This window comes from Mycetomoellerius zeteki, unplaced genomic scaffold (genome assembly GCF_001594055.1).
Source record: "Mycetomoellerius zeteki isolate Tzet28-1 unplaced genomic scaffold, Tzet1.0 scaffold89, whole genome shotgun sequence".
Taxonomy (NCBI): domain Eukaryota; kingdom Metazoa; phylum Arthropoda; class Insecta; order Hymenoptera; family Formicidae; genus Mycetomoellerius; species Mycetomoellerius zeteki.
The window spans coordinates 587,499-614,470 of record NW_017257924.1 but is presented as its reverse complement, the minus strand read 5'-3'; the positions used below and the strand labels follow the sequence as shown (position 1 = coordinate 614,470).

Sequence of the window (26,972 nt, the reverse complement as noted above, 5' to 3'; positions counted from 1 at the left end):
CTAAAAATATTCTGCTTTTTTTTATTATGAACAAATTTATTTGTTCCTGAGAGTGATATAAATATAATTAATTGGTTTAATTATTAAAATATATACCCCGGGAAAAAATATATACATTTTATACATATTTTATATATGGATTAAAAAAATTATACATATATATGTATACTATACATATTTTATATATATTATATATATATAATAATATATTATATAACAATAATAATATATAATTATATATAAAATATGTCCATTTTATATATAATTATATATGAAACATTTTTTCCCGGGTCTGGATTAGCAAAAATAATTTTGTTTCGATTTTTATAATAATGCAACTCACTAATAAGGCAACAGTATAGGTCCTTTGTCTTTCATATCATTTTTAAAATACATATTTGATTAAAATCAGTCTTCGCAAGTATATTATTACATTTAAAATTTCAGTTATTCGTATCATATTATTCATAAAATTATTGTAAAATCATTGTACTATTCATAAAATGTTTCTAAAATCCCCAAAAAACATTCAATAGTATTTTGGAATATTTACGGAATATAAAAGCAATATTCAAATATCGATTAAAAATTCCATTTATATATCATTACATATTCCGAGAATGTTCCATATATGTTCCGCAAAATTTTAATTTTTCCAGAAACTTCAGGCCTGGTCGTCTCTGAATCAGTTTTAAACAAAATTTTGCTTTGAAAAACACACTTCACACTTTCATGTTGGAGTCCAATTTTGGGACTTACTCTACAGGCGAAATGCTGCGCTCCTTATATTCTCTCCCAGATTTTTATTAACGAGTAAATACTCTCTGCCGCGACTCTCTGTCGACGAATGTGTACTGCTCGCTCACTCGCGATTTTCGTGATATAGGAGTATTCACAAGGAGTATTCATACAACATTCTGAACATTTCATCGACATTTGTATATTCTGTGACGATTCTTTCACTGTGCCGGAATATTCGGTACATCGGGAATACGAATCGAACTTTCTATGAATATTTAGCGTTAGCTGAATTTGGTCTGCGAGCGGAAATGTAATTTTACCTTAATATTTTAACATCGAGGTTCAAAGGATTGAATAATTTAAACGAGATACAAAACATAGTGATTATTTAGTAAGGAATCTAGGGCTTTTTTTTCATTTTCCTCGTACTAAAAATATCTTGCAATTGTTCAAAATACATTACTATTCCTTTATGCAGCAACATGATAACTATTGGCAGAAGAGATGTTTCTATGCAGATTTACAAAGAAAAGTTTGCAAGTCCTTGTTTCTAACTCTTGTCACCTGATGGGACTTCGAACATATCGATAGATCAGCTGAAAATGGAAATATATTTTTATGCGTGTGTCAATCGTAGGAGGTCGAAACAGTCCTGCGAAGTTTAATTCAGTATTGTGGAAAGTGTGAACCTACATATTAAACGAAAGTCCTAATATAGCCTTGGTCATAAGTATAAGACGCTTACATAAATTGACATAAACGTCCTATATTAAACAAAAAATAAATGAAAAAATAGTTTTATTGAAAAATATTTATTTTTATGACAATCTATATTTTGTTAATATTTTGTTAGTTTATGTACAATACAGTTTTGTAACAATTTATATTTTATTAATATTTTTTTAAGATTTTATTAATATTTTTTTAAGATTTTATTAATATTTTATTAATATTTGTTAGTTTTTCTCTGGTTCTTATTTATTACTCTTTTCAAGAAGATGCAATAAATGGAGGATGCTTTACATATACTCATGGCCAAGTCTATATGATCACGGTAGTGTCGCTTGCGCTTGGCTTAGCGCTGAGACACTACCGTCTCCAGATATTTGTAGAATCCTGTATTCAATATTTTTAAAAATATTCTTCTTCCTTCCGTCAATATTTGATTAATTAGTATATTAGTACTTGATGAAGATTTTAGTCTTCATGATAAAGCGTAAGTCACAGCTTCTTCTCATAATATTTCTTCTTACTATATTTTTACAACATTTCTCGGATCGCGCGAATCGCAATTTAAGCTCTCGATGACATCACCGACCGGCACATTTGATTATTCCTAATAACATGAATATACTAAGTATTTTGGTAAATTTATGTATCCAATACAACCTGTAACACATCGATACCATCGATTTATTCCTCACACATGTTGTGAGCCTGAAAGAATTGTAAGGTACGAAATTGAAAGACTTACCTCAATAATCGACTTTTGGCATTATTTAACGTGTCTAAGTTGTCTTTCAAAATATACTTTCGAATTCCTAACATGTATTGATGTAAGAATGCATCCCAATCGACGTTTCTAATATCCACGTCAAAGTTTTCCGATGCTTTTACAAATTTTACCAGTTTCATCATGTTATCTGTATGAAATGTCCACTCGTTCATCGCGAAGAATTCTCCGGTTTTAGCAGCACGTTCAAACCGTTTCGTGATTTTCATCATTCTGAAAGGAAACAGCATATTTATTACTATTTAATCAAATTTCTACATGATTAAAATTGAGAGAAGGTATACTTACATAGGTTTACAACCTTGGACCTTTAGTATAAGATCTATGATGAATGCAGGTAAAAAGTGCAATGTGGCCACTATGATAGCGTGAATAAATTTGTTTGTCCTGAATGTGACATCCGGATACCACATCACGTATTTCGATGGTGATTCTATGGCGTGTTTCTTCGTGAGATATCCAAATTCACCCCATCTATAAAGATTCAATATATATACATATAACACGACAAAATATTAGCGAATTTGGTTGGACACACTTATGTGTCCAACCAAGTGATAATGTGCTCAAGTTTAAGAAGAATAAGGAAGTATGTAATAAAATGTTAAAGTGTATCTTAAAAATTAACGTTTCGAAATGCTTGAAAGCGTTTAAAAATTAAAAATGCGTTATAATAAATGCTGACTATTCTGTATTGGCATATTAACATCATAGTAATAACGGCGAGCTGAACAAATAATTTATCAATATAATTCGCCACTTAATAGCAGAGATATTAAAAGGTGCTATAGTATCTGTACTGGACATAATTTTAGCTTTTTCTCTATTTAATTTCAACTTTCTGATTGTGTCATTTCTGCGCGCATGCACGTACGCACGTACGCACGCATGCACGCACGCACGAGCATACATTCGTTTAATTATAAAAATAAATATTTTATTATGTCTATTATTGCTTTTCATGCTATGTTTATCGCTGAATACTCACGTAATCGGATGAACTGTGCTGCTGGTACAATTGTAAATCCTTATTGTGTCGGTATGTTGCACAAAATTATGCCAAGATGCGCAAATCAACGTATTGACAACAAAATCAACAGGTACAACGTCTACCACTAAATTTGCGTTACACACGATACTTCTAACAGTACCTCTACCAATTTCTGTCATTATACCTGCCAAACAATAAAACGTAGCACATGTATGCTAAAAAATATGCTATGGGGTTTGTGTTGTTTATCAGTTTCAAATTAATCAATTACGAATAATTAATTTCAAATCATAATTTCTCAATCTCAAAATATCATATTAATGTAAAAAATATTTATTTGTAACTATGTATATGTATATTTTAAATGGTAAAAATGAAGATGTTGACCTTCCTCTAATGATTTTGACCTTGATATATGTTGTCAAAGTCATGATCTTGAATGACCTTGAAGAAATTTTAATCGTCGGTGGTTACTCGTTAAAAACTTATTAATAAAATTAGTTTTGAAAAATATATTATACTACTTATACTCTTAGCTAGATCTTGCTTCACGTGGAAAGTCATTATGTAAGCGCAGAGGAAAAGGTATAGGATAGTTCTTAATATTGTGTATGGCAGAAATAAGACGTTATTGTTTAAACTTTTTTTATTAATAACTTTTTAACGAGTAACGACCGACGGTTAAAACTTTTTCAAGGTCACTGAGGGTTATAACCTTGACAACATACGTAAGGTCAAGGTTATTGGAGGAAGGTCCTCTCATCTTCATTTTTATCGTTAATAAGATTAACTTAATTCCTAAAATTGAATATAGCTATCAAACCTGATTTCTAAGCGCAGATTTGAGCTTACAATTAATGTTAACTGATACTGATGTTATGATCGTACCTGTAATACCGCAAGTATTATCTATCCATCCTGGAAATGGTTCTTGGTACGCGGCGCAGACTATACTTGGTCGTACAATAGCGATTGGTAAACCACTTCCTTTAGACACTACAATCTGCTCCGTCAAACCTTTCGTCAACGTATACGTGTTCGGATGTTTGCCGATCAATTTCTTCTCTATTATTTCTAATGTTTCGTTGTCCAAATTTTCGCACATATCGATCACCGTGTGCGGCTTCACCTCCGTGCTGTAACATTAGCCATATAATATCAAGCACACTTTAGAAATTTAGATGATCTGTAATTCGCATCAGAATTAAAGACATATTTTTAATTTTGTATTCCGCGTATATGAAAAAAATGATATATTAACAACATTTGCTAACAGCTACAGTCTAATTAAAAATCTTATTAATGAGAGTACGATAAAATGAATAAAAGCGTACGTGTGGTTGTTACTTATAATGTTTATTAAGAGGAAAGAAATGTGAACAGAGATGTGAACGTGGCGAAAGTTACAATCAATAAAATCATACAAGGAAAGAAAGCTTAAAGGAATAACGAAGACATAAAACAAGTGTGCGAAATGATTTGCTTATTTTATAATAAATATATATAACGGGAGAAAATGATTAACAACAAAAAGTAATCACATCACAAAGTATGTTAATAAACATTTATATAACACTTATTAATTCAACAATTAATGAAATAAATAAATGCATACTCTTGTTTTAATAAAATATTATTTGTTTTGAGATGAAAATCTAATACCAAAATGTCAAGCCTTTAATAGTTTTTTAATTATAAGCACTTAAAGTTGTCAAATCATATCGCCTAAAGTTCGCGCATTCAGATGTGATACAACGGAAAATCCAACTGCATCTAAGCGCGCGAACTTTAGGCGATATGATTCGCATAAAATTATGAATGAAATTGTTACGATTATTGTTGACATAATCGTAAATTATCATAGATTAATTACAGATATAGATAAATATTTACTTTAGGGAACTTAGCTCCGAGCGCCAACTAAAACCTGTCGAAGATCACTCAGGGTCATGATCTTGACAACATATGTCAAGATCAAGGTCATCGGAGCTGGATTCCCTAAAGTAAACATTTACCCAGATATACATATAATTTGAAGTGAATTTTTAAGAGCGTTTTTAAATGCCTCTTGCATCGAAAAACGATCTGACAATGAGTCGCATAAAATACATTTACATTGTGTATACAATAAAAAATATTCGCAAAATGTGAATATTGTATCGTAATATGATTGTGAACCAGAAATAGTTGAATATACACACTTATAACTTAGTCATTAGATTCCCCTTCCGTTCGATCTGGTTATCGGACACTACGTTCTTGAAGAAAAACGATTCATTCGTATCTGTTCTATTTCTGTTATTTTAATGTAAGCTTGTCAACATGATAATTTTACCTTCTTTTACGTATGAGGAACATATAGGTAATTGAACACATTATCAACCGCAAGCCTAATAAGCTTTTTTACAGCACTTACCAATCGCGTTTATCGATTAAAAGTCTATTAAGTCTAATTAGCAATAAATTTTTGATTATTTTTATCATTTCGCTATTTATTTATCATATGTACTACAACCTAAATCTCTTGGAATGAAAATTGAGCTAGTCTCAAAAAAGAGTGAAAATTTTTCACTCTTAAACAAGAATAGCAGATTTTCACTCTTTTGGAGTGAGATTCACTCCAAAGGAATAAAATCTCGCTCCTTTTATTTGGAGTGAAACTTCATTCCTTAGAGTGATTCCAAATCCTTTTCATTCCAAAAGAGTAATTGATCCATATTTCAGGCGAGTTAGGTTTGAAACAAAGTTTCAATGTTTTTCAAATGAAAGACTGATTCAAACCTATAGCTCAAATCGAATCTCAGATTGAATCACGACTGTAAATATGACCCTAAAAGAATGAAATCTCATTCCTAAAGAGTGAAAATCTGTCACTTTTGTTTTAACTTTTAGAGAAACAGAACGATAACAGTAACTAGTTATTTTTATGAAGTATCTTTCTTAACTCTAATATATACTGATCACCCGATTTCGTTTGAAAAACAATAATATATTATCAGTTGACGATGTATGTCATTTGTATATAAGTATATTTTTTATCTGCGTTAAATAAAGTGTTAACAATATCGTGGAACAACAGATCTCTGTGATAAAATAGTCCTCAGTATAAAAATACCGAGTACTATATTATTCATATAGATATCACATGTATGTAAAACTTACATGTATATCGATTCTTCAATCTCCCGTCGATCGGCATTACTATAGGCCGTGCTGACGTGAATGACGCTAATAAGGTTTGTCATGCGCTTGCACAAGTCCAGTATACGATCTGTGCCCACCATGTTCAGATTAACGGCGATTTTCAGCGGCTCATCGAAACGCACTGTGGCCGCACTATGAAACACGATGTTAACTCTCTGTATCAGCATATCTCTGTCTTCGGGCTGGAGCCCTAGTTCTGACAGACCCACGTCACCTTTTACGGGAAAGATCTTGTTCAAGATGCCAGGAATTTCCGATCGTATTCTGTCAAAAACCTGTCAGAGAAAGAAATACCTTTCGCGTGTCATCGTTTAAGGGCGTGTAAGGAGCGCGCGGAAAAATACCGAATGCAAAATTATATACATATACAGGATGGCTACTAAGTACTTTAACAGATTTTAAGAAGTGATTCCTCATATAAATTTAAGATAAAAACTTCATATGTCCATATGTCCGAAACAGCTTATTGTCAGTTTCAAAGATACAGATGTCAAAGATGAAGGAAAAATTTCGTTTTTTCCAAAAATTTTAAAAATTATTCGAGTTATTTTTTGATAAAACTTTGTACCTATATGTTTAAAGTTTTATTAAAATAACTCTATAGAATGACTAAAAAATATTTATTTAAAAATTCTCTCAAAAAAATTTATTTATTGATAGTAAAAAAACTAAGAAGTAAGAACATTTAAGGGGTAACACCTATGTAATCGGCTGTAAATAAGGTTTATGTTTGAGAATTTTTTTTTTATTTAATGAATCGTGCTATAAAAAAATGAGTTTTATAACTTTATTAAGCACATAAAAAAGTACAACAAATAATTTTTTTAGAATTTTATTTATCAAAATGGTGGATCTGCAATAGCGTGATGAAGACAGTCGAAATAGCATGGTGTTCCGCGGCTAGCAGCACAAGTGTCATAATTTTTGGTTTAGAACAAAAAAATAAATATTTTTATTTTCTTTACTCAAATATCTACAGAAATACATAGCCATTTTTGAAAATATTGATTTTTGACAAAATGACGGAAGTACAAACAAAAAATTCCATTTTCGTCAAAAAATAGTCGAGTAAAATCAGCTGTAACTCTAAAAAAAATTTGTAACTTATCAAAAAATTTCTACGTATTTCTTTAGAAAATGCGATTTGTTAAATACTGTTAAAATTTGAAGTAAATAGATTAAAAATTGTTTGAGTTTTACTGCTAGCCAACTTAAAAAATACTGTTTTGAGAAAAACAGTAAAGTTTAAAGTTTTGAATGTGAATACTTTTAAGTTAACAATTGAATTTTTAGGAGCCTATAACTTTAGAAAAAAATTATGTCGCAATAAAACCACTTGCACTTCATTTTTGAGACCCTAAAGTGCATTTTAAAAGGAAAAAAAATCGATTTTTTGAAAATTTTATAGGTGTTATCCCTTAAGATTATGTAAGTTCATCAAAGTATATCTCCTTACTTATCTTACAATTTTGGTAATATAGCCTAATCAGCATACTGACTATTAAAGAAATATTTTTTTAAATATTGTGTGTTGATTAAGAGGTGTCTTCCCCTTATCTCTAACCGTTTAAAAAAAAATGTGGTGAATCCTTTATCAGATTCACCTTGTACATATATATATAGCATATATTTATATATTATATACTGTACATATATATTTATAATTATTATATATATTAATTAATTTATATATTTATATATAAACGTATATATAGAATGCAATGATGGTTTGAAGTTAATATACTTTTAAATAGTTGTGAGAATGGCGACAATCGCGACCTTTTGTCGTACTTTTCGATGACAACTTGACACTTTAGACATAAGCACGCTAGAGGTAAAATATTTATGGCGTTCTACGCGAGGTTGTAAGGAATCGATATTGCATTAATTTAACAAGTGCGTATGCTATTACGTCTATAAGAAATCTGACACAAATGCGATAAAATTAAATTTACAGAGGACTAGTGACAAAAGCTTCTATGTAAAAATTTCCGCAAAATACTCCGCGAGTGTATGTTTCAGAATGTGTATACATATTACATTTTTATTAAAAAATCAAATTTTTTATATTATGAATAATATATAATGAATATTTTTAAAATTTTTCTGAGACTTAAGCTTTTAATAAGTTTTAAACTGAAGAAGAGTCGAATAGAATATTATAACGCAGAGTAAACATAAAATATTTTATTTTAGACGATTTTAATTCTCGTATAATTTTCAATAAATGTATTGTGGCAAATAATAAAAAAATTCTAATTTAATGGCTTTAAAAATTTTCGTAGTGCGCCCTTTGCAGATTTAAATTAGCTCAATCTATGTAGTTTATTTTTTCCAATACTTCTGACGAAGACGGACAAGAAAAATGTTTTTCTGTTTAGATTACAGACATAACTGATTTATGAACTGATTTTAAAGCAAGGATGTGTTATGTAATCGCACTTGTTTTAAAAATGACACAACTCAAAAAAAATGATTTTCGAATTATTATTATTATGAATGAGTTAGGTATACATATACATAAATGTTAGCTTATATATCACCAGAAGGAAACTAACTTAACTTTATAGTCCGTCCGCCGACAGCCCAAAATAATTTAATTCTGTGTGTGTGTGTTATAGGAGAATATCAAAATAGTTACAACTTAAAAAGGATAGTTTATTTTTGTATGACGAAAATAACATTTAATCATATTTTTGAAAGTATCACGTTCTTTTTGCCAATATGATTTAATTATAGTCAATATAAGTTTCTATCAAGTTGAAAAATAACTTTTTCACTTTTCTAGGCAACCTAATTTTTTGAATTGTATCACTTTTGAAGCAATATGTATATATGTGTATATACGAACGGGATTGTTCAGTAGTTCCTTAAAACGTTGTTCAACAGATAGGCCTCTTTTTGGACGGATTAAAACGAAAATTGTGGCTATCCGGGGACATGAACGTAGCAGCTTTTCCAGAAGGGCTTTTCCTAAGAAGCCAGTAGCACCGGTTAAAAGAATCACTGTCTCAGCGAAGAACGCGTCAATCGAACTCCCTCTCAAGTGAGCCTCGTCGTATGCGTGTCCTGAATTGGTTTGTGCGTTCGTCGTACCCATTTTGATGTCTGTTTTAAATGCGTCTACACAACTGTGAAAACATATTAGACAATAAATTAACAAAGCTGTTCATTGCTATAACATCTTCTAAGAGTAGATATAAAAAGGTGATCTTTTCTTAATTAAAACTTATTGTTGGGTTAAATAAGATGTCTGAGATAAAAGGAGATCATATGGTGTATTTAGAGACATTTTTTAAATATTAATTTTCAGAATTTTTTAAAACTATTTTTTTTATTTTTAATTTTGTTCACAAATATGAATGTTTATTTAAATAAAAAATTACAGCTTTTTATAAAAAATCATATTTTAATTCATTATTTTGAATGATTTTTTTTTGTTGCCTATGTATAAAGGGTGCAAAAGTACATATATTTAGGGGAGGTAAATATTGTAGGTACTTGGAAACATGAAATAAGTCGCAAAGAAGTAGTGTTATTATGGTCGTTTTTTAAGCCTCCGTCAAATTAGATCATGTTGGACTATATGTATAAATGGCGCTAACAATGGCCATAACGACACTACTCATTTTAGCGTCTCCCGACAAGTATATTTTGAAGTTGGTACGTTAAAAACATCCTTTTTATATTAATTATGAAGGGGATAATACTATGTCATGAAAGAGTCGATACACCGTATGCTTTACAGGAAGAAAGACGCTTATGTAATTAAAAAATATTGTTTTGTTTAAACAAATTGATATTATAAAAAAATGCATATATTGGGGAAGAATATAGATTTTTACAATTAAAATAAGATAACAATCATGTCCGTAAATGTACTTGAAGCGTACACGGAGAGAATTTTTTCTTAGAATTTATCCGGAAAATATGATATGAAGTGCATGGTAAAAATTTTTTAAATATTGTATTGTACCACAACTACTATATTTTCAGGGTAAATTTTAAAAGAAAATTCTCTCTGTGTAGATATGAATATGTGCATGTATTTTTCAGCCCGATTTATATCATTTATTCATTCAGATATGTCGTCGTCGTCGTCGTTGTCGTCGTTGTCATCTTCGCAAAATCTTGTTCCCTTTTGCTGCATCTTTTTTCTGCACTTTCTACATTTTTTCTGTATCTTTTTTTACACATCTTCTGCACTTTTTTGTACTTATTTTCTGCACTTTTTCTACACCTTTTTTTGCACTTTTCCGATACCTTTTCTACACTTTTTTCACACCTCTCTCGCATCTTTCCCGCATTAATTTCGCATTTCTTCTACATCTCTCCGCATCTCTTCTCACCGTTTCCGCAATTCTATTGTATCTTTTCCGCACCTTTTCCGCATCACTTTTACACCTCTTTTACATCTCGTCCGCATCTATTCTGCACCTCTTCAGATCGTTTCTGCACGTTTTTCGCAACTCTTCCATACCTTTTTCGCATCTTATCTGCGTATATTATTTATCTACATATTTACTTATCTACATTATCTATCCATTTGTCAATGTTATCTATCCACCATCCAATGTTACACTATATTTACCTATCTACGTTATTTCCCAACTAAATATTCTTGTAAAGTTAGAATATTTAGCTGGGAAATAAATTAGTGTCTTTATCTAACGCTAAATATTCACAGAAAGTTCGATTCGTATTACAAATGTACCGAATGTTCCGGAACAGTAAAAGAATCGTCACAGAATGTGCAAATATCGATGAAATGTTCAGAATATTGTGTTCAGAATACTTATTGTATATTTCACGAAAATCGCGAGCGAGCAGTACACATCTCCGCCGACAGAGGGCCGCTGTGAAGAGCATTTACTTGTAAACAAGAATCACGGGAGAATCATGGGAGAGAATATAAGGAACGCAGCACTTCGTCTGTGAAGTGAGCTCCAAAATTTGGCTCCAAAGTGAAAGCACTTTAAATGTGTTTTCCAAAGTAAAATTTTGTTTAAAAACTGATTCACGGATGACCTCACCTGGAATTTTTGGAAAAATTAAAATTTTGCGGAATATACATTGTCCAAAAAGTTTCGGGACGGCCAAATAATTCCTCAGGAAAGCATTATCGAGAAAAATGTTAAATACAAAAGTTTTAGGGTTCAAAAAAATTTATTTACTGATCTTATCAGTTTAACTTTAGGTGGCGTCGCCAAGATCAAGTGGAGGTCACATCGATTTTTCGATGTTTTCACATCGACATATTTTTCGAGACATTCAGGGATGTCGGTATTTTATATACACCCTGTATATATACATTTATTACGTCCGTACACAATTAATAACTATAAATGCATTTTATTATTAAGTTGAAATTACGAAGCACGGTCCTCAAGTGCTGTTTTTATAAATAGACTCTCATCCATTAAAATATTTATATTTAATAATTATGCAAGCACTTTGTTAACGTTAATTGAAAATTGAATTATTGTTACGTTATTTAACCTTCAGGGCCTGTCTTTACTTATTTCTATCCACATTTGTTAAAAAATTCGTATAAATTTCAACATGTGAAAGTTTACATGCCAGATGTTTAACCTGTAGAATTTGCACATGCTCCATACAGAAGTCTCTGCCCATGGTAGGAGATTTTTCTGACATTTTCGAAACTAAGATAAGTAGAATTAGAATTTTCAGACTTTCGTATATCGTTATTTATGTGCATTCCAAACGAGAGACAATAATATTTAAAAAATGAGCAAAATTATGATTTATGTGATACTTTTTGTGCACGTGTAAGTATTCATACATTAATTATGGTGTTCATATCCTTGACCCGAGATATCGTAACTTCCACCGCATGTCTCGAATCGATATAGTGGTGACGGTCATCAACCGACGTCGGAAAAAGCTTTTTATTAATATTTTACGCGTGAATATAGTTCGTGGTTGTAGCTACGCGAAACGTTATGTGTGTCACTTGGCTACTTTGTTCGATATGACGTCACTTTATAAACCGTGGCTGGATATTAGTAATAAGAATAATGTTGAAAGAAATCTGCAATGATTATAATAGAAATCGTACAATTTATTTAAATTATTCCATCTGCGATATAACATTGGTTAACGATTGGAATGATTTGTGAAGATTTTGTTTTGACATAGCTTGCAAAGAGATTATTACAATTTCTTGCAAGTCTTCTAATGTCTCTGATAAATCTTTGTTTTTATGACTTGTAATTTCAGAAATAGGAACAATGTTAAATCGGGAGAATACAATGAGACTCTTAGGAAAAGAATAATAAATAATGCCAATGTGAACCGACACAGGTTGTTCATTGTGTAATAACGCATATATTAAATATAATAGATACTATTAGATACAGACAACCCTTGATATTGGGTCCTCTTCAGTGTGTAAGAATTAATCGTTAGAAATCCGTGACTTTATAGAGTTCAAGGAGGAAAGTTAAAAAGTCGCCAAATCATCGTTAAACTGTTGTTCAAAATAAAATTCTTCAATATCGTCTGTTGTATTTTGCCGAATATTCAAACCGTAGGCGTAAACATTAGAAATTTAATTAAAATAGCGAGTCAGAACGTGTAAACTAAACTTGATCAAACAAAGATAAAATATATAAGTAAGTAAAAAATCACTAATAACTTAAATTCAAAAACGGACAACGATGGTCCGTCAGATTACAAAGTAAATATAACAAATAAGATATCAAGAGTGTGTGAGAGATCAACTCGCGTTAAGATGTATTTAGAATGCAAATATATATAATTTAAAACAAAGAAGCATCAATCCTTCGCGATCAAATCATAATACAAGGGGTCTAACAAATCAATATTTTGTATCAATCCATTTTTTATTTTTTAATAAAAATTGCCTCTGAGATTAATCTTTTATTGAAGCCTCTCTCGTCGTCGAGAATCAATGACTCTTATCTCAATTATTTTTATAGCATATTTGAAATTTTCCACAAGTAGGCGCGTATATACGCGTATCTTTACGTACATACAATATACACAAGACTCCCGACCGAGGTCATATTTTTCGCAATAAATTTATTTACAGTTTTTCAGCACATTAACATCTTGCTAATATGATGCTGATTGTGCATCAAAATTATTAAGAATTGCTTGTTAATTTAATTTAATTCGTGATATTATTCCAGTAGTTTAATTGCGTTTATAAGCCCAGAAAACCAATTCGGCGCGCAGTTTGAAGAACTGCAAACATATATGGTATATATGCAAATACATATATAGTATACTAGTATAATTCACATTGAATTATTTAAGCATTAAAGATCTAGCTTCGACCGGTATAGGCATTTTAATTTCTAGTATTGATTGTGTTCTCACATGGTACGGTCTAAAATAAGATTCTTATTGTTTATATTGTATATACATATATTGTATAGATTGTCAATATCATTATTGGAAAAATTTTAGAATAAAATACATATACTTGTAAGGGAGAGTGAGGAAACTCTGCAAATACCTGAAGGAAAAGTTAAATACTTTAATAAATAATAAATAAAAATTAAAATATCTTTGCGAGCCATTGCTGATTGAAGAGAAATAGTATAAATTAAACCTCTCAATTTGAATAATGATAAAAATGAAAATTTATTCCTCGCGTATACATACATTTCGATCCTGGATCTGGATCCTCTTTAGTGTAAACAATTTGACAGGATTACAAAGAATTTACCTACGATCCTAAACAATGCGATTTTATGAATTGATAATATTCTTGAAATATAATTAATTATAATTAAATAAGGACTTACAAAGGAAGGAAAAGTAGAGTTGAATTCACGTCAACGTATCATTTAAAATATCTAACAATAACCTTCTTTAACTGTAGATTATTATCTTTCCGCATAGAAATTACTAATACAATTGTAGCAAGTCCATCTAACAGTAGTCACTCTGATAAAATATGTGATATAAAATATATAATATGAATTAACTAATTAGAATGAATATATCATATTTTTAGCTCAATTAAATTAAAATGTAGCATAACTCACTATACATAGAGAGAGATAACACTTTCAATGTTGATGTAAAGTATATAACTTTCTATATGACAATAAAATAACGAGCATGCAGCAGACGAAATAAATAATATTCTTCTTTACAATAGAAAAGAAAATATTAATAGAAAAACAATTAGGAAATTTATAATATACAGCTAATCAAATAAAAATAGATGGAGTCCAAAAGATCGGTATCACTCTGTGAATTTAAGTTTTCTGCTGTCTTTTTACGTGATCATTTCCAAGATTAATCTTCTATTAAGAAAAATCTCCTCATCCAATATCTCCACATTAGCCTAATCAAAAATTTTTATTTCTATTTCTCTACGCTCTTCAATCAGCAGTGGCTCGCAAAGGCATTTTATTTATTACTTATTGATTCAATCGTTAGAGCTGTTAATATTTACAATTTAATATTAAATACTTTAGTCATACTTGTCAATTATTTGGTTTTTATTTAATTCATATACTATCAATTTAACAACCACAATATTACTAATAATTTCAATAAAAATCAAAATCTTTGCCGTTCGGAATTATCTGCTGCCACGCGGAATTGATTTTGTTTTTTGTTTAAAATTATAGTTTACAGTTTACATTAATAATATACAAACGTTAATTTATTGTACTTTAAAGCTAAATACTTTTAGTATACTTCTGTAATTGATAAAAAATCAGTTTTATTTAACTTTTCGCTCAGGCATTTGTAATTCTTTCATTCTCCTCTTTACACCAAAATCATCGAAGACATATAATGATATTTACTCTAAATAGCATGTACATCATATCACATGTTATTACGTGTTATACCGCACTAAGTATATATATCGGATTATCACTGGATGCATCGATGAGATACTATTAAAGACGACCGGTTCTAAGAAGTTTGCGTGACTATTAAAATTTAAGTGGAATAAAATTGATAATATAGTACTAATTTTATGATTTATTTGTTTTGTGGACATGTACATATATATGTTTAAAACGCAATAATACTCGATTTTTATTTAAAACTGTGATTTTAATGTTATCGTCAGAGTTCGATTATTAATAGAAATGACAACTGTAAAAAAGAACTGTAATTGTGTGGCAATATACATATGTATAAGATATTATAGTATTACAAGTATGCATACTTATTTATGCAGTATTTATATAATAAAAATTCATGAATTTAATAATGTATTATCCAAATATTTATGTTAATAATTGCAAATTTATATCAATTATTGATAATTGTTTTTTAATTATCCTCGGACCCCATTGACAATCACAAAAATTTTTCTAATGCCGGCCGTCTTTAATAGTATCGTCGGTACTGGATACGAAAAATAAGATTTTATTTCAATATAGTGCAATAATACTCTTTGCGTTTATCCTGTGTTCGCGCAATTCCCCCACTTTCTCCTATGCATATTCTTGCATCGATCGTACATCGATTTTTAAAACACCGTTCGTGATACAATTAATCGCAGGTTTTATCAAGGGCGAACAGTGGAAATCCAAAAAAGCTGCAGAATGAATTTTGAAGTTGCGCTAAGAGATTCATATGCCAATTTTAGTAAATGTTTAAATTATATGTTAATATATATATGAAAATTATAATTATTTCTATATTGTTGTTTTTATTTAAAAAATAAATTTATTAATTTTACAAAGTATGATTTGACTTTTTCAGACGCTAGATTTAACTCCAATCGAGCTCTTATAGAAAGAATTTGACAAAGTTATATGTAAGAAATGTGATTTTTTTAAAAAAAAGATTCTATAGTGATTAAGAAAATTTAGATTAGAATAAGAAAACAATTTTTTTATTTTTTTATTTAACAGTTAAACAAAAAAATTAAAAAAAAATTTTTTTTCACAACATCGAAGTACTCTTGAAACCGTACAATTTTTGTTTAAAAAATTGTTTTCCATCATTTGTACTTCCGACGATATTCGGTTCGAAATACAATAGAAACAACGTTTTTTTTTTCAAAGGGGTGTTTCACTGCTTAAACATGAGTTAGCGCACATATAAAAAAATACATGTCTCTTAGATTTTTGTGTTTAACAACATATTTCACGGAAAATCAAATCGGTGCCGGACAGTTGTATGACGTTCCTTGTTAGTATGTAAGGATTATTTTTATGTATTAACATTGAAAAAGTCCTAATAGAAGGACGAAACGTTTGTTAAAATTTGAAAGACATTAAATATTAGCTATCAAGAATTAGCGTTGGTTCTTAGCTCTTTTTATCTTTTATTATTGTTTTATTCAATTGAGTCTTATAATTCACTCTTATATTTTATAAGTTATTGTATCATTTTACGTCTTATTTATAAGCATTATTTATAAATTTTTCATGAGCCGTACATACCTCTCTTCTGTTATGAGTAGCTGTATATCCCACCTCTATATATATACGGGATATACGGCAAAAATGCAAGGATTTCAAAAAGTTCTTTTTTTAATACAAAAAATAAATATTTCGGATTTCTAATATTTTTTTCATAGTAGTAGATAGTACAAAATTTTTACTGATATAGTTCATTTATCTTAAAAATAGTAAATAATACTTAATAAATTAAGTTTTTGTTAGGTGCGGCGTATATACCGGAGTTACCCTATAGGTCTCTCGGTGTAAACGTAGCCAATGTGCGTCGTAACGAGGACAAGAGAACTTCACCATCAATTTTTTATTACGTTTTTATCTTACCGCGGTTATAAGCGTTCACATAATACGAAATTTTCAAATCACAGCATAGCGCGAAGATGCTATATCGTGTGGAATTCGCAACGGAATATTTCTTCTTCGATAAGTAATCGTGTTATTTTTTCAATTAACATCATTAAAGCGTGCCAGTCTCTCAAGGTAAAAATTGGGCGAATGATAGAAGTTTCGAATGAAAGTGATAAGAAGTAATTATGGGACAGTTTATCGCTATGCGAATATTAAACATTAGGTACATAAAGCTTAAAACAATTTTCGTGAATATTGCTAATTTTATACGGAAAGAAAGATTTTGTTGAAACATACAAAATTAGAATAAATATAAATTGAAAAATTTTAACAAATGGATTATTAAAAGTTAACTATTTAAATAATTGGATCAATAATACAAAATTACATAGGATGATTTAGCATTATGCTATAAATGATGTAAAAAGTTATGACTCACAATTAGAGATGAAAATGACCAAATTTTATAATAATTTATTCGGTAAATTAGTCAGTAATTTATGGAGGCTGGTAAAATGGTAATTTAAAAAAATTATAAAAATAAAGTATTTGATATAAGAGTATTTAGTCATTAAGTTAAAAAGTTTAAAAATACTTTATTTAATTTAAACTTTTATTTTGATACTACATATTGATATAATAATTAAGAAAATATATAGGTACGTAGTAATTAGAGAAATTTCAAATAAATTATTAAAATTTTGAAAACAAAAATTGTGACAGATACAGTAGTCTTAAACTATATTTTTCATATCTTATAAAATTAAACTTTCATAAAACTTTCATAAACTTATAAAAAAAGTTCAATAACAAATTTTACCAAAATTATCATTAAATTATCATTTTACCGTAATTGTAAGTAATTGTAAAATTGAATTTGACAATATAATTTTACATCTCTACTCACAACCAAATTGAGCATCAAATAATTTAGATAATTGTATAATAATTTAAATAATTGAACATAATTATTTTCAGATCTGTTTCAGATCTGCATCTACACTGAAAAATTTTTTAATAATAAGTCTAATAAATTCAATCAGTAATCAATTAAAGAATGAAAGAATTAAAATTCTTCTAGAATTTATCCAGATAAATTAATAAAAGAAAGAATAATGCCAATGAGAGCCGACACAATTGTACGTGTGTAATCTAAATATAATATATATATGTCAATTACCAATTACAGATGTTTCGACCAAAAGATTAGGTCCTCTTCAGTGTATAAGTAACAATATTGGAGTCAAATTAATTAGAATTAAAATTAATTAAATCAGTTAAATAAAACTTACATTGTACTCAGCATAATAAAAGATGATCCGTTATAACGCGATGTGATTATAACTATGTTTTGAGAGCGTGTGAGAGGAACGTTTCGTATTCGCAGTGTTTTGTAGTACACTGAAAGAAAAACGGAAAAATAAAGGACATACACCACGAACGTAAGATATTCTTAGCGATTAGTTTATATTTGATTACAAAACATATAATCGAATTACAAATATTACATAGACGTTTCGGCCTTAAATTAGGCCATCTTCAGTATATAAAAATTTTTTCTTTACACGCAAACGTACGACTAATCTAAGTTTATTAATTTCCTAATATGACTTAATTATTTCGCTAAGAACGCTCGTTAACTAAATTGTTTTTCCTTTTTCTTTATATTAATGTTAGTCCAAAAAGTTTCGAATAATATCCAAAGAAATTCGTCTTTTGTTACAATTTTTCCGATAGTCCAAATGTTCGTAATTAATTCATTGTTAATTAAACACAAAATTTCTAGATTCTAATAATCAACAACGTTTCTTGATTAATTCAATGTTTAAAATTCGTGTTTCGAGTTATAAATTATAAAAATTAGTACCTGTGTTCCAGTCAACTTATGAAGATTAATATCGAAAGTCAATGACTTGTTGTAATAAAGAACTCGTTAAAATTTTCTGCCGAATTCTCATCATGATACACAGCTATATATATCTAACATGTATTGAAGGAGAGGGTAAAATGGTATTTTGTAGGGGGAGTTATGCTAAGCGGAAAGTATGTCTCTGGTAATTTTTCCGTATCACTCTGCTTGTTCAAACAGATCAATTTGTTTTTTAATAAAAATCATTTCCGACGTGATTCTTTTTTGAAAAAACGGTTCTATATCTGAAATCCTATTATCTCAATTTATTTTGTGACCACATTCGATGCTGTATAATACAGTGAGAGAGTCTTTTGATTTTTTAATATTAGTTTTATGTTCTTTGATTCTCGTTTTTGCTTTCCTTTTGGTTCGACCAACATAAGAAGAGTCGCAATCAAAACAGCTTATTTTGTATACCATATCACATATTGTTCCATTTTTTCTAATTTATCCTTACCTAATTTTATGAAACAATTCAAAGTATTCATAGGTTTATATGCTACTTTAAAATTATTTTTTTCCGCTATAGTATTAAATTTGTCAGAGATTGTATTCATATATGGTATTGTGAAATATTTTTTTCTATTGTTATCAATGGACTCATTATTGTTGACAATATTATTTTCATATAAATTCTTTCTATAATTCTTTCGATAATTTTTTAATTCTATTATTAATTGTAGAAAAGATTATGTCAAGAGGATAATCATTAATTAGCAGAATGTTTATCATGGATTCAATATTTTTTTTTGTGATATTCAGGATGTGAGAGAAAAAGAATTCTATCAAGCTAACCGATTATTACTCCTCTTTTGTGTTGAATTGAATAGTTAGATTTATAATTTAGATATCTTCCTGAGTTCGTGGGTTTTTTATACATGTCAAATTTGATACAACCATCATCTAATATCACTTTAACATCAAGGAAATTTACAGAATCGTCGTTCCCATGCTCAACTGTGAATCTCAGTCTATAATGATAAGAATTGAAATTACCAAGTGTCTCATTTATCTGATTGTTCGGAACTGCTAATAAAATATCATCCACATATTGATAGTAAATTGGAATGTTGATATTTATATTAGAAAAAATATTTTCTTCCAAATCTTAAATTACTAAATTCACTAAGACTGGTGACAATATGATCGACAATATGGTCGATTATATGTTTTGTAATCAAATATAAACTAATCGCTAAGAATATCTTGCGTTCGTGGTGTATGTCTTTTATTTTTCCGTTTTTAAATTTAGATCACTTATTGACAATTATTGTTTATTATAACTGAAAAAAAAAAAGATTGGCTGTTGCATCAAATTAGACGGTAAAATATAGTATAGCATTTTTAATTGGTTGCAGTCTTTTTTCAGCGTACAAATGTTAAAATAGAATAAATACCAACATAAAAATCGACAATATAATTTTATAACTTATAAAACAAGGAAACATCATTTTTTCTTAACTAATTAAATTATATAACGAATCCAACAATTCCGTGTCATTTTGCAAATTAAATCCATTTTTTGCTTTTTGATATGGATCGCCTCAGAAATTAATATTTTATTAAACCCTTGTTCTTCGTCTAAAATTTTTATATTGTTCCAATCGAAATCGTGATTGTGCTCAATTCTATGCTCTGTAATTACTGAGTGTTGTGTGGTATTCCTATTTAGTGTGATTCCTATTTGTGATTCCGATGTTCATTAATGTGTGTTTTTAATAACCGTTTCGTTTGGCCCACATAAGATGCATTACAATTTTGATAATTTATTTTATAGACACATTAGAATGTAATAGTGAAGGTAATTTATCCTTTTACAAAGGAACTTAATTTATTAAGTCCTATGTAGGCCAAACGCACTGCTCTATTATTTTTAAAAAGTCTTTTGAATTTTTCCGATATGGAAGGTACGTAGGGAACAGTAAAAAACATAATTAAATCTTTCCTTTATTGGTTTAATCTTTGGAGTCTTTTTCAATTTTAATTGTTATCCAGATAACATGTCTTTTACATGAGATATCTAAAACTTTTAACACATCTAAAAATCTAAATATTTTATGCAACATGAATATTATCTGGGTATCAGGCAGACATAATTAATTTTTTCCTGTTAAATATCAGAGTTTTTTGATAATAATATTAAATTGTTTAATTATGTTAGCATATGCTTCTTAATGAAAAGAACGTGTTTCGAGTAACTAAAAGTTTTGTATACATATAGATACAATCGAATTTTAACATTTGTGTCGATTCATTATGTGTCGTGCGCATTGACAGTTCGTGATGGATCAGTCCGCTTGACACCTTCATTTAAGAAAAAAAAGAACGTAGTAATATCAACTATAAAAATGACAAGTTTTATACTATACATATATAGAATTAATGTACACACACACACATAGTTGAATAAATCAATGTAATCGAATAAATTATTTTATAGTTACAATAATTGTAAAATAATTAATTCAACTATGTACAATAATTCTACATATGGGATTTTCCAAAACTGTGGAAATCTCGTAATAATTTTTGTAAAAACGAAGATAAGTATCGTGAAACGATGAAACACGTATTCCGATATTTCAAAAACGCTACCTTTCAGCATACACTCGAAATGCAACAATTTTAAATTGTTATAAACGATCCCAAACAAAAGTGAAAATTTCCTGCACTAGCCATTACTCTTCCTGTCTTTGCGTACTTGAGGATAGTGGTTGATCAGCACCCATGATAAAAAGTAGCTTTTTTGAAATATCGGAACATATGTTCCACCGTTTTCTGATATCTTTGATTTTACAAAAATTATTACAAGGATTCTATACATTTGGGAAATCTTGTATAAAACTTATACAGTTGTTACCTTTATAATTGTTGTTACTAAATATGTCTTTTTCTTGAGTGTGATTCCTGACATTATTCCTGTCTCTCTCCTTCTTTATCTCTAGCTTCGTCAGCGTGTTTTTTGTTCCTCGTACTTTTGGAAGCGAGCGAGTGCGTTTTCGCATTCGCCGCGCATTTTTTCAATGCAATTTTTGATGTGGGTAAAAATGTGTGGGCGATATTGAAACTTTCCTTTTATAGGGTGAGTGCAAAAATTCGTGCCCGATTTATTATTCAAAGTTCAAACAGCTGCAATTTTGTTAAAAATGAACGAAATTTAAATTTAAAAAAGCTTGAAATCTTTATTTTCGAATGATTACTACATTTTTTGAATTTATGTGAGTTTTATAATGTTTACATATAGAAAACTACGAGTTAAACGGGAAATTTTATCTTCATTTTGTGGGCCTGTCACATGTCCAAAAAAAATTTGCAAAAATTTTTGAATTTTTAATGTGAAAGCTTAAAGTTTTCCCTAATAAAATATATAAAATCGTTTTCAAAAATGTCCCTACGATTTTTTGTTACTGAGTTATTGCAAATTAAATAAAAGGAATATTTTAACTTTGATTGCTCATAACTCCGTCAAAACCATCACAATTTAAAAAAAAAAACAGATTCTTAAATTCTCTCTCATCAGATAGAGTAAAATTTAGATTTTATTTTATTTTTAACAAAAATAGCAGCTTTGAACTTTGAACTTTGAACTTTGAATAATAAATTAGGCACGAATTTTTGCACTCACCCAATATTTTCCTTCGTAACAACATGAGTAAACTGCTGGATAAAAAGAGATCGCGTGCGGTCCCGGATGTTCGCCATGAAAATCGTAACACTGTCATCGAAGGGTTTGACTCACCGGGTGGCCAAAGAAGGAGGATTCGACTTCGCCGAATCACACGGTTCGCCACGTCGCGTCGTGTCGCGGTCGCGCCGCACTGGGTCACGCCACGCCACGTTGGGCCTCGATCAACCACCTCACCTCCCTTGCTGCAGTTGGAGCGAACCGTCCTGGCAAAAGAGGCGAGATGCACTGGCTTGGACCTTCGTCGACACCGTAATAACCACCGCGTCATACCATGTCGCGGCACTGTGCGACTACTGCGCGTTGTGTAAGTTGTGCTACCACCGCACGTTGGCTGTCGCGGGACGGCCGGAAATCACGTGCGTGGGGGAATAAACCCATAGCACACATGCGTGAAGGGTTGTGCGCGCAAGGGTTGAGAGGGTGAGATTCGGTGGGGCCGATCGAGGCCGAAAAATTGATCGACACGCGTTACAAGTTGTTTCGCCGTCGTTCGCATAGATTACGTTGCTCGCGGCGAATCCGTCAGCGAGCGGACATTTTCGTAGGGTTGAACTGATTCATACAGTTATCCAAGTTTGTTGTAGACACTTATGTATATTTCTACATCGTATATCATATGTTTATTGGTATGATATTCGTACGTTTTCGTAATTAATAATTTTGGAAATATTTGCGGAAAAGCGGAAACAATATGACCTCTAAATCTACGAGAATTATTAACTTAGAGAAAAGACACATAGTGGTGGCAACTATAAAGATGGCAATTATACAAGTTTTATATGTACAGTTAATGTACATATATAATATATATAGTTGAATGAACTATTTTATAATTATTGCAACTATAAAATAATTTATTCAACTATATGTGTACATTAATTCTGCATATAAAACTTGTATACTTGTCACATTTATAGCTGCTGTATCACTATGTTTTCCTTTGAGTATACGAAGAATAAGAAAAATAAGAACAGGATAAAGCAGAATAGCAAAAGCTAAGGCTGTCCTCTTATTCATATCTTTTTAAAAATAGAATGTCCGTCGCGAAATAAATTTTTTTAATGATATGTTAATTTATCACGTAATTGCACGTATTGCGGGAAGGACATCGCTCTGACCAAATATTGCATACGTACAATGTTTATCGCTGAAGCAGACCATAAAATTTTCAAGAACGAGACATTAACGATGTTAGTTATTAAAATAATAATACTAACGTATATCGATAATGACGAAGGAGATTGTCAATAAATAGATAAAGCGGTTGACGTATTTAATGGAACACGTTGGAGGTAAGAAATACGAGCCGCCCCGGACAAAATGCGTGTGGCGAAGTTGCTTGGAAGAATTCCGGGCGCAATTCGCTTAACACTTTAGATACGCCGTCGGCGTATTTAATGGAAGCTGTAATTGAATCTGTTGAAAACAGCTGTTGCCGTAAACTCGATTTGTAATTCGAGTCTTCGCTTGTGTTACGCGCGCGGAGTTATTTTCCGACAACATCCGCTCGCACCTCGCTTCCGTCATGAGAAAACGATTTTATCCGTCCTCGACACCGTGTTTGTAATCTACATTCGCGCGACGATCCGGCATCGACAAACCGAATTGAAAATAGGATTCGACGATCTCTCCGAGGTCGCTCGGGTACCTCGACTGTTGCACGCACAGCAACGAGAAAATATCTGTCGGGCGCGACTGCATTCTCTCGATTGCAATGCAGAAGAGGAGGGAGAACGAAAGGGAGAAAAGGTGAGAGCAGGATGGAGAGCGAAAGGTACACTTTCCTTCATCTCTCTGTAACGAAAGTTTTATGCAACATGCGCCGCGCCAGGCAAACACGGAAGAACTTTCTTCGGTTACATTTACGCAATGCGCACTTCCATTCTCCTTACCCGCACCAGGCTTCCCGCATACGAACGTAAATCGCTGGTAAACCGTGCGTCGCCACCACTGTAATTTCCGTAACTGAGGCATGAACCTCAAAGTGCCTATCTTATAATATTCTTTTGCTTCGTTGAGAGACCGTCCCTACTACCATGGTATTAATTCTTGAATTTGTTAGGCCGCGCGAAACAACGATCCATAATCATTGAGGTTATACCTTGGAAAAATACATTTGCGCTATAAATATATGTACAAGGAAAATAAATAATTTAGTAATAGCTATAAATAACAATTTAATTGAAAATAATTTTAATTTAAGGTTCCTTACACTCATCACTAATTCAGATTATGATTTCAAAAACGAAAAAACAAAAATTCTTACACAAAACATAAAAAATCATTAGTTGTACATAATTTCCAGATACATGGTTATTTATTATTAATTGACGAAACAAAAGCAAAATTTTCAGTTTATTCTATAATGTTGTTTTATTGAAAAATATTTGTATTCGAATATATAATAATTATATAATAAGAATTTTTTTACTGTGTACCTTTCTTATTTTTGATGTCATAATCCCTAACAGCACATGACAGTCTGCGTATCATCCTACTGATTGTACTGTGATCATCTCAAACGACTCTAACAAACTAAGATTAACGCAATAATATTTCGTACAGTATCATTCCGTTTCCTTTCGTATATGTATAAACTCAGGTATAACGCCAAGTACGGAAACGATATGTATCATTTTTAACAAACTGAAATTAACACAATAATATCTCGCACAGTATCATTCCATTTTCTTTCGCGCGCGTATAATCTCCAATTTGAGTCAATACGAAATATCACGTGCGTATAATCTCAGGTTTGACGTCAGATATGGAAACAGTACGCATATCTATGCCATCTGCGTACGCAATTCCTCTTACGGTCTTTTCCCGCTTGTTTGTTGCATCGAAGCAAATGCAAAAAGAACATTTCCTTTGTCACAGTGAATTTCTCGTGCGACGTGAATTCCCGCTTTATCGAAAATAACTTCATATAAACGATTACCTACCGAATTTATCGTGTGGAACAAATCGTATTGAAGAATTGTCTAACGAGAAAGACCTACCAACTGCCAGATGCTGATTTCAGCAAGTGATATATCGTCGGAAAGCACTCACTGAGGTAATCATAAATATACGTAAGTCGTTAAGCTTCCCAAATGAACCCCGGTATGATATACAGAATATGCAACATTGCGGATCCACAGCAGGGTGATTTTATTTATATAAAATGGTATTTATTTTATAATGAAGTCGAGAAGGCAAAAGAAAGTAATGTATTACGATTAATTCCTGGTGAAAATGTAAAATTTGTCGAAGCGTCAAAGAAGTGTGAACGAAGAGTTTTAACGCTTCAGAGAGTTTAAACACTTCATTGACTTTCCATTGACTCTTTGTGATTTTGAATATTCATATACATAAGCTCTTCGAATTCTCCCTAAACGCTCCGTAAAGCGCGCATAAAACACATCTGTTACGTTTGCCGCACGTTTTGAATAATTTTTTTTTCATTAACATTTTTCAAATGATCTACAACGCTTCACAAAGTGTGCATGGACCGATACGCTTCTTAAACACTTTATTCAATGAAACTTCGTCTACGCTTCTTAAGTGCTCCGCAAAGAGTATACAGAGCATTTTAATATGCTTCGTGCACACTTTTAGAATATAGAGCTAAAAAATTTTTTTAATAGAACGTGAAGCAACAATCAATAAAGTGGCAATTAAACATAAAAAAAAATCGCTAAGGAAAACATTTGGCAAACGTGAACAGAATGCTTATATGGAGCGTCATTAAACTGTATATAGCGAACGTAAACGGAACTTCGTTGAGCAGTACGCGGCATCGCCACCAGAGGGACGCAGCAAATTAAATTTCTCGAATTTAAAAAATCACACAGAATAGGATAAAAAAACATTGAAAGATTTTTCAGTAGTGATTTCTAATGAAATAATTTTTTTGAAGTGAATCCTAAGGGCTCCAAGAAGAAAGCATAATACTTTTCTTGAGATGTTTACCGAGTAAATGAAATATATTTTAAAATATCATCTCATATACTTATCAAGGACCTAGATCGTATTTCATTCGTTCATCGAAGAACTCAATGACGCTTCGTTTATGTTCTCTATACAGCCTAATGAGGCTCCGTTTATATTCAACAAACGTTCTGCTTGTACTAAGAACTCATCTAGGCTTCGTTTATGTTTCTTTA

The 26,972-nt window shown here is 30.6% G+C and overlaps 1 protein-coding gene across 5 annotated transcripts; it reads right to left on the bottom strand.

Moving 5' to 3' along the window:
* Positions 1-1,876: 1,876 nt before the first annotated feature.
* LOC108730295 (putative fatty acyl-CoA reductase CG5065) lies at positions 1,877-25,329 on the bottom strand. 5 transcript variants are annotated; one of them, XM_018459886.1, is made up of 8 exons: positions 25,263-25,329; positions 9,301-9,580; positions 6,408-6,724; positions 4,134-4,381; positions 3,243-3,429; positions 2,543-2,728; positions 2,216-2,467; positions 1,877-2,130 (listed from the first exon to the last, which is right to left on the bottom strand). In XM_018459886.1, exons 2-8 carry the CDS (start codon positions 9,547-9,549, stop codon positions 2,052-2,054), a joined length of 1,518 nt encoding a protein of 505 aa, XP_018315388.1. In that variant the 5' UTR covers positions 9,550-9,580; positions 25,263-25,329; the 3' UTR covers positions 1,877-2,051. The 5 variants fall into 5 exon arrangements, with proteins under 5 accessions (XP_018315388.1, XP_018315385.1, XP_018315386.1 ...); XM_018459883.1 differs by lacking the exon at positions 25,263-25,329 and adding an exon at positions 24,717-24,771; XM_018459884.1 differs by lacking the exon at positions 25,263-25,329 and adding an exon at positions 22,876-23,097.
* Positions 25,330-26,972: the final 1,643 nt, after the last annotated feature.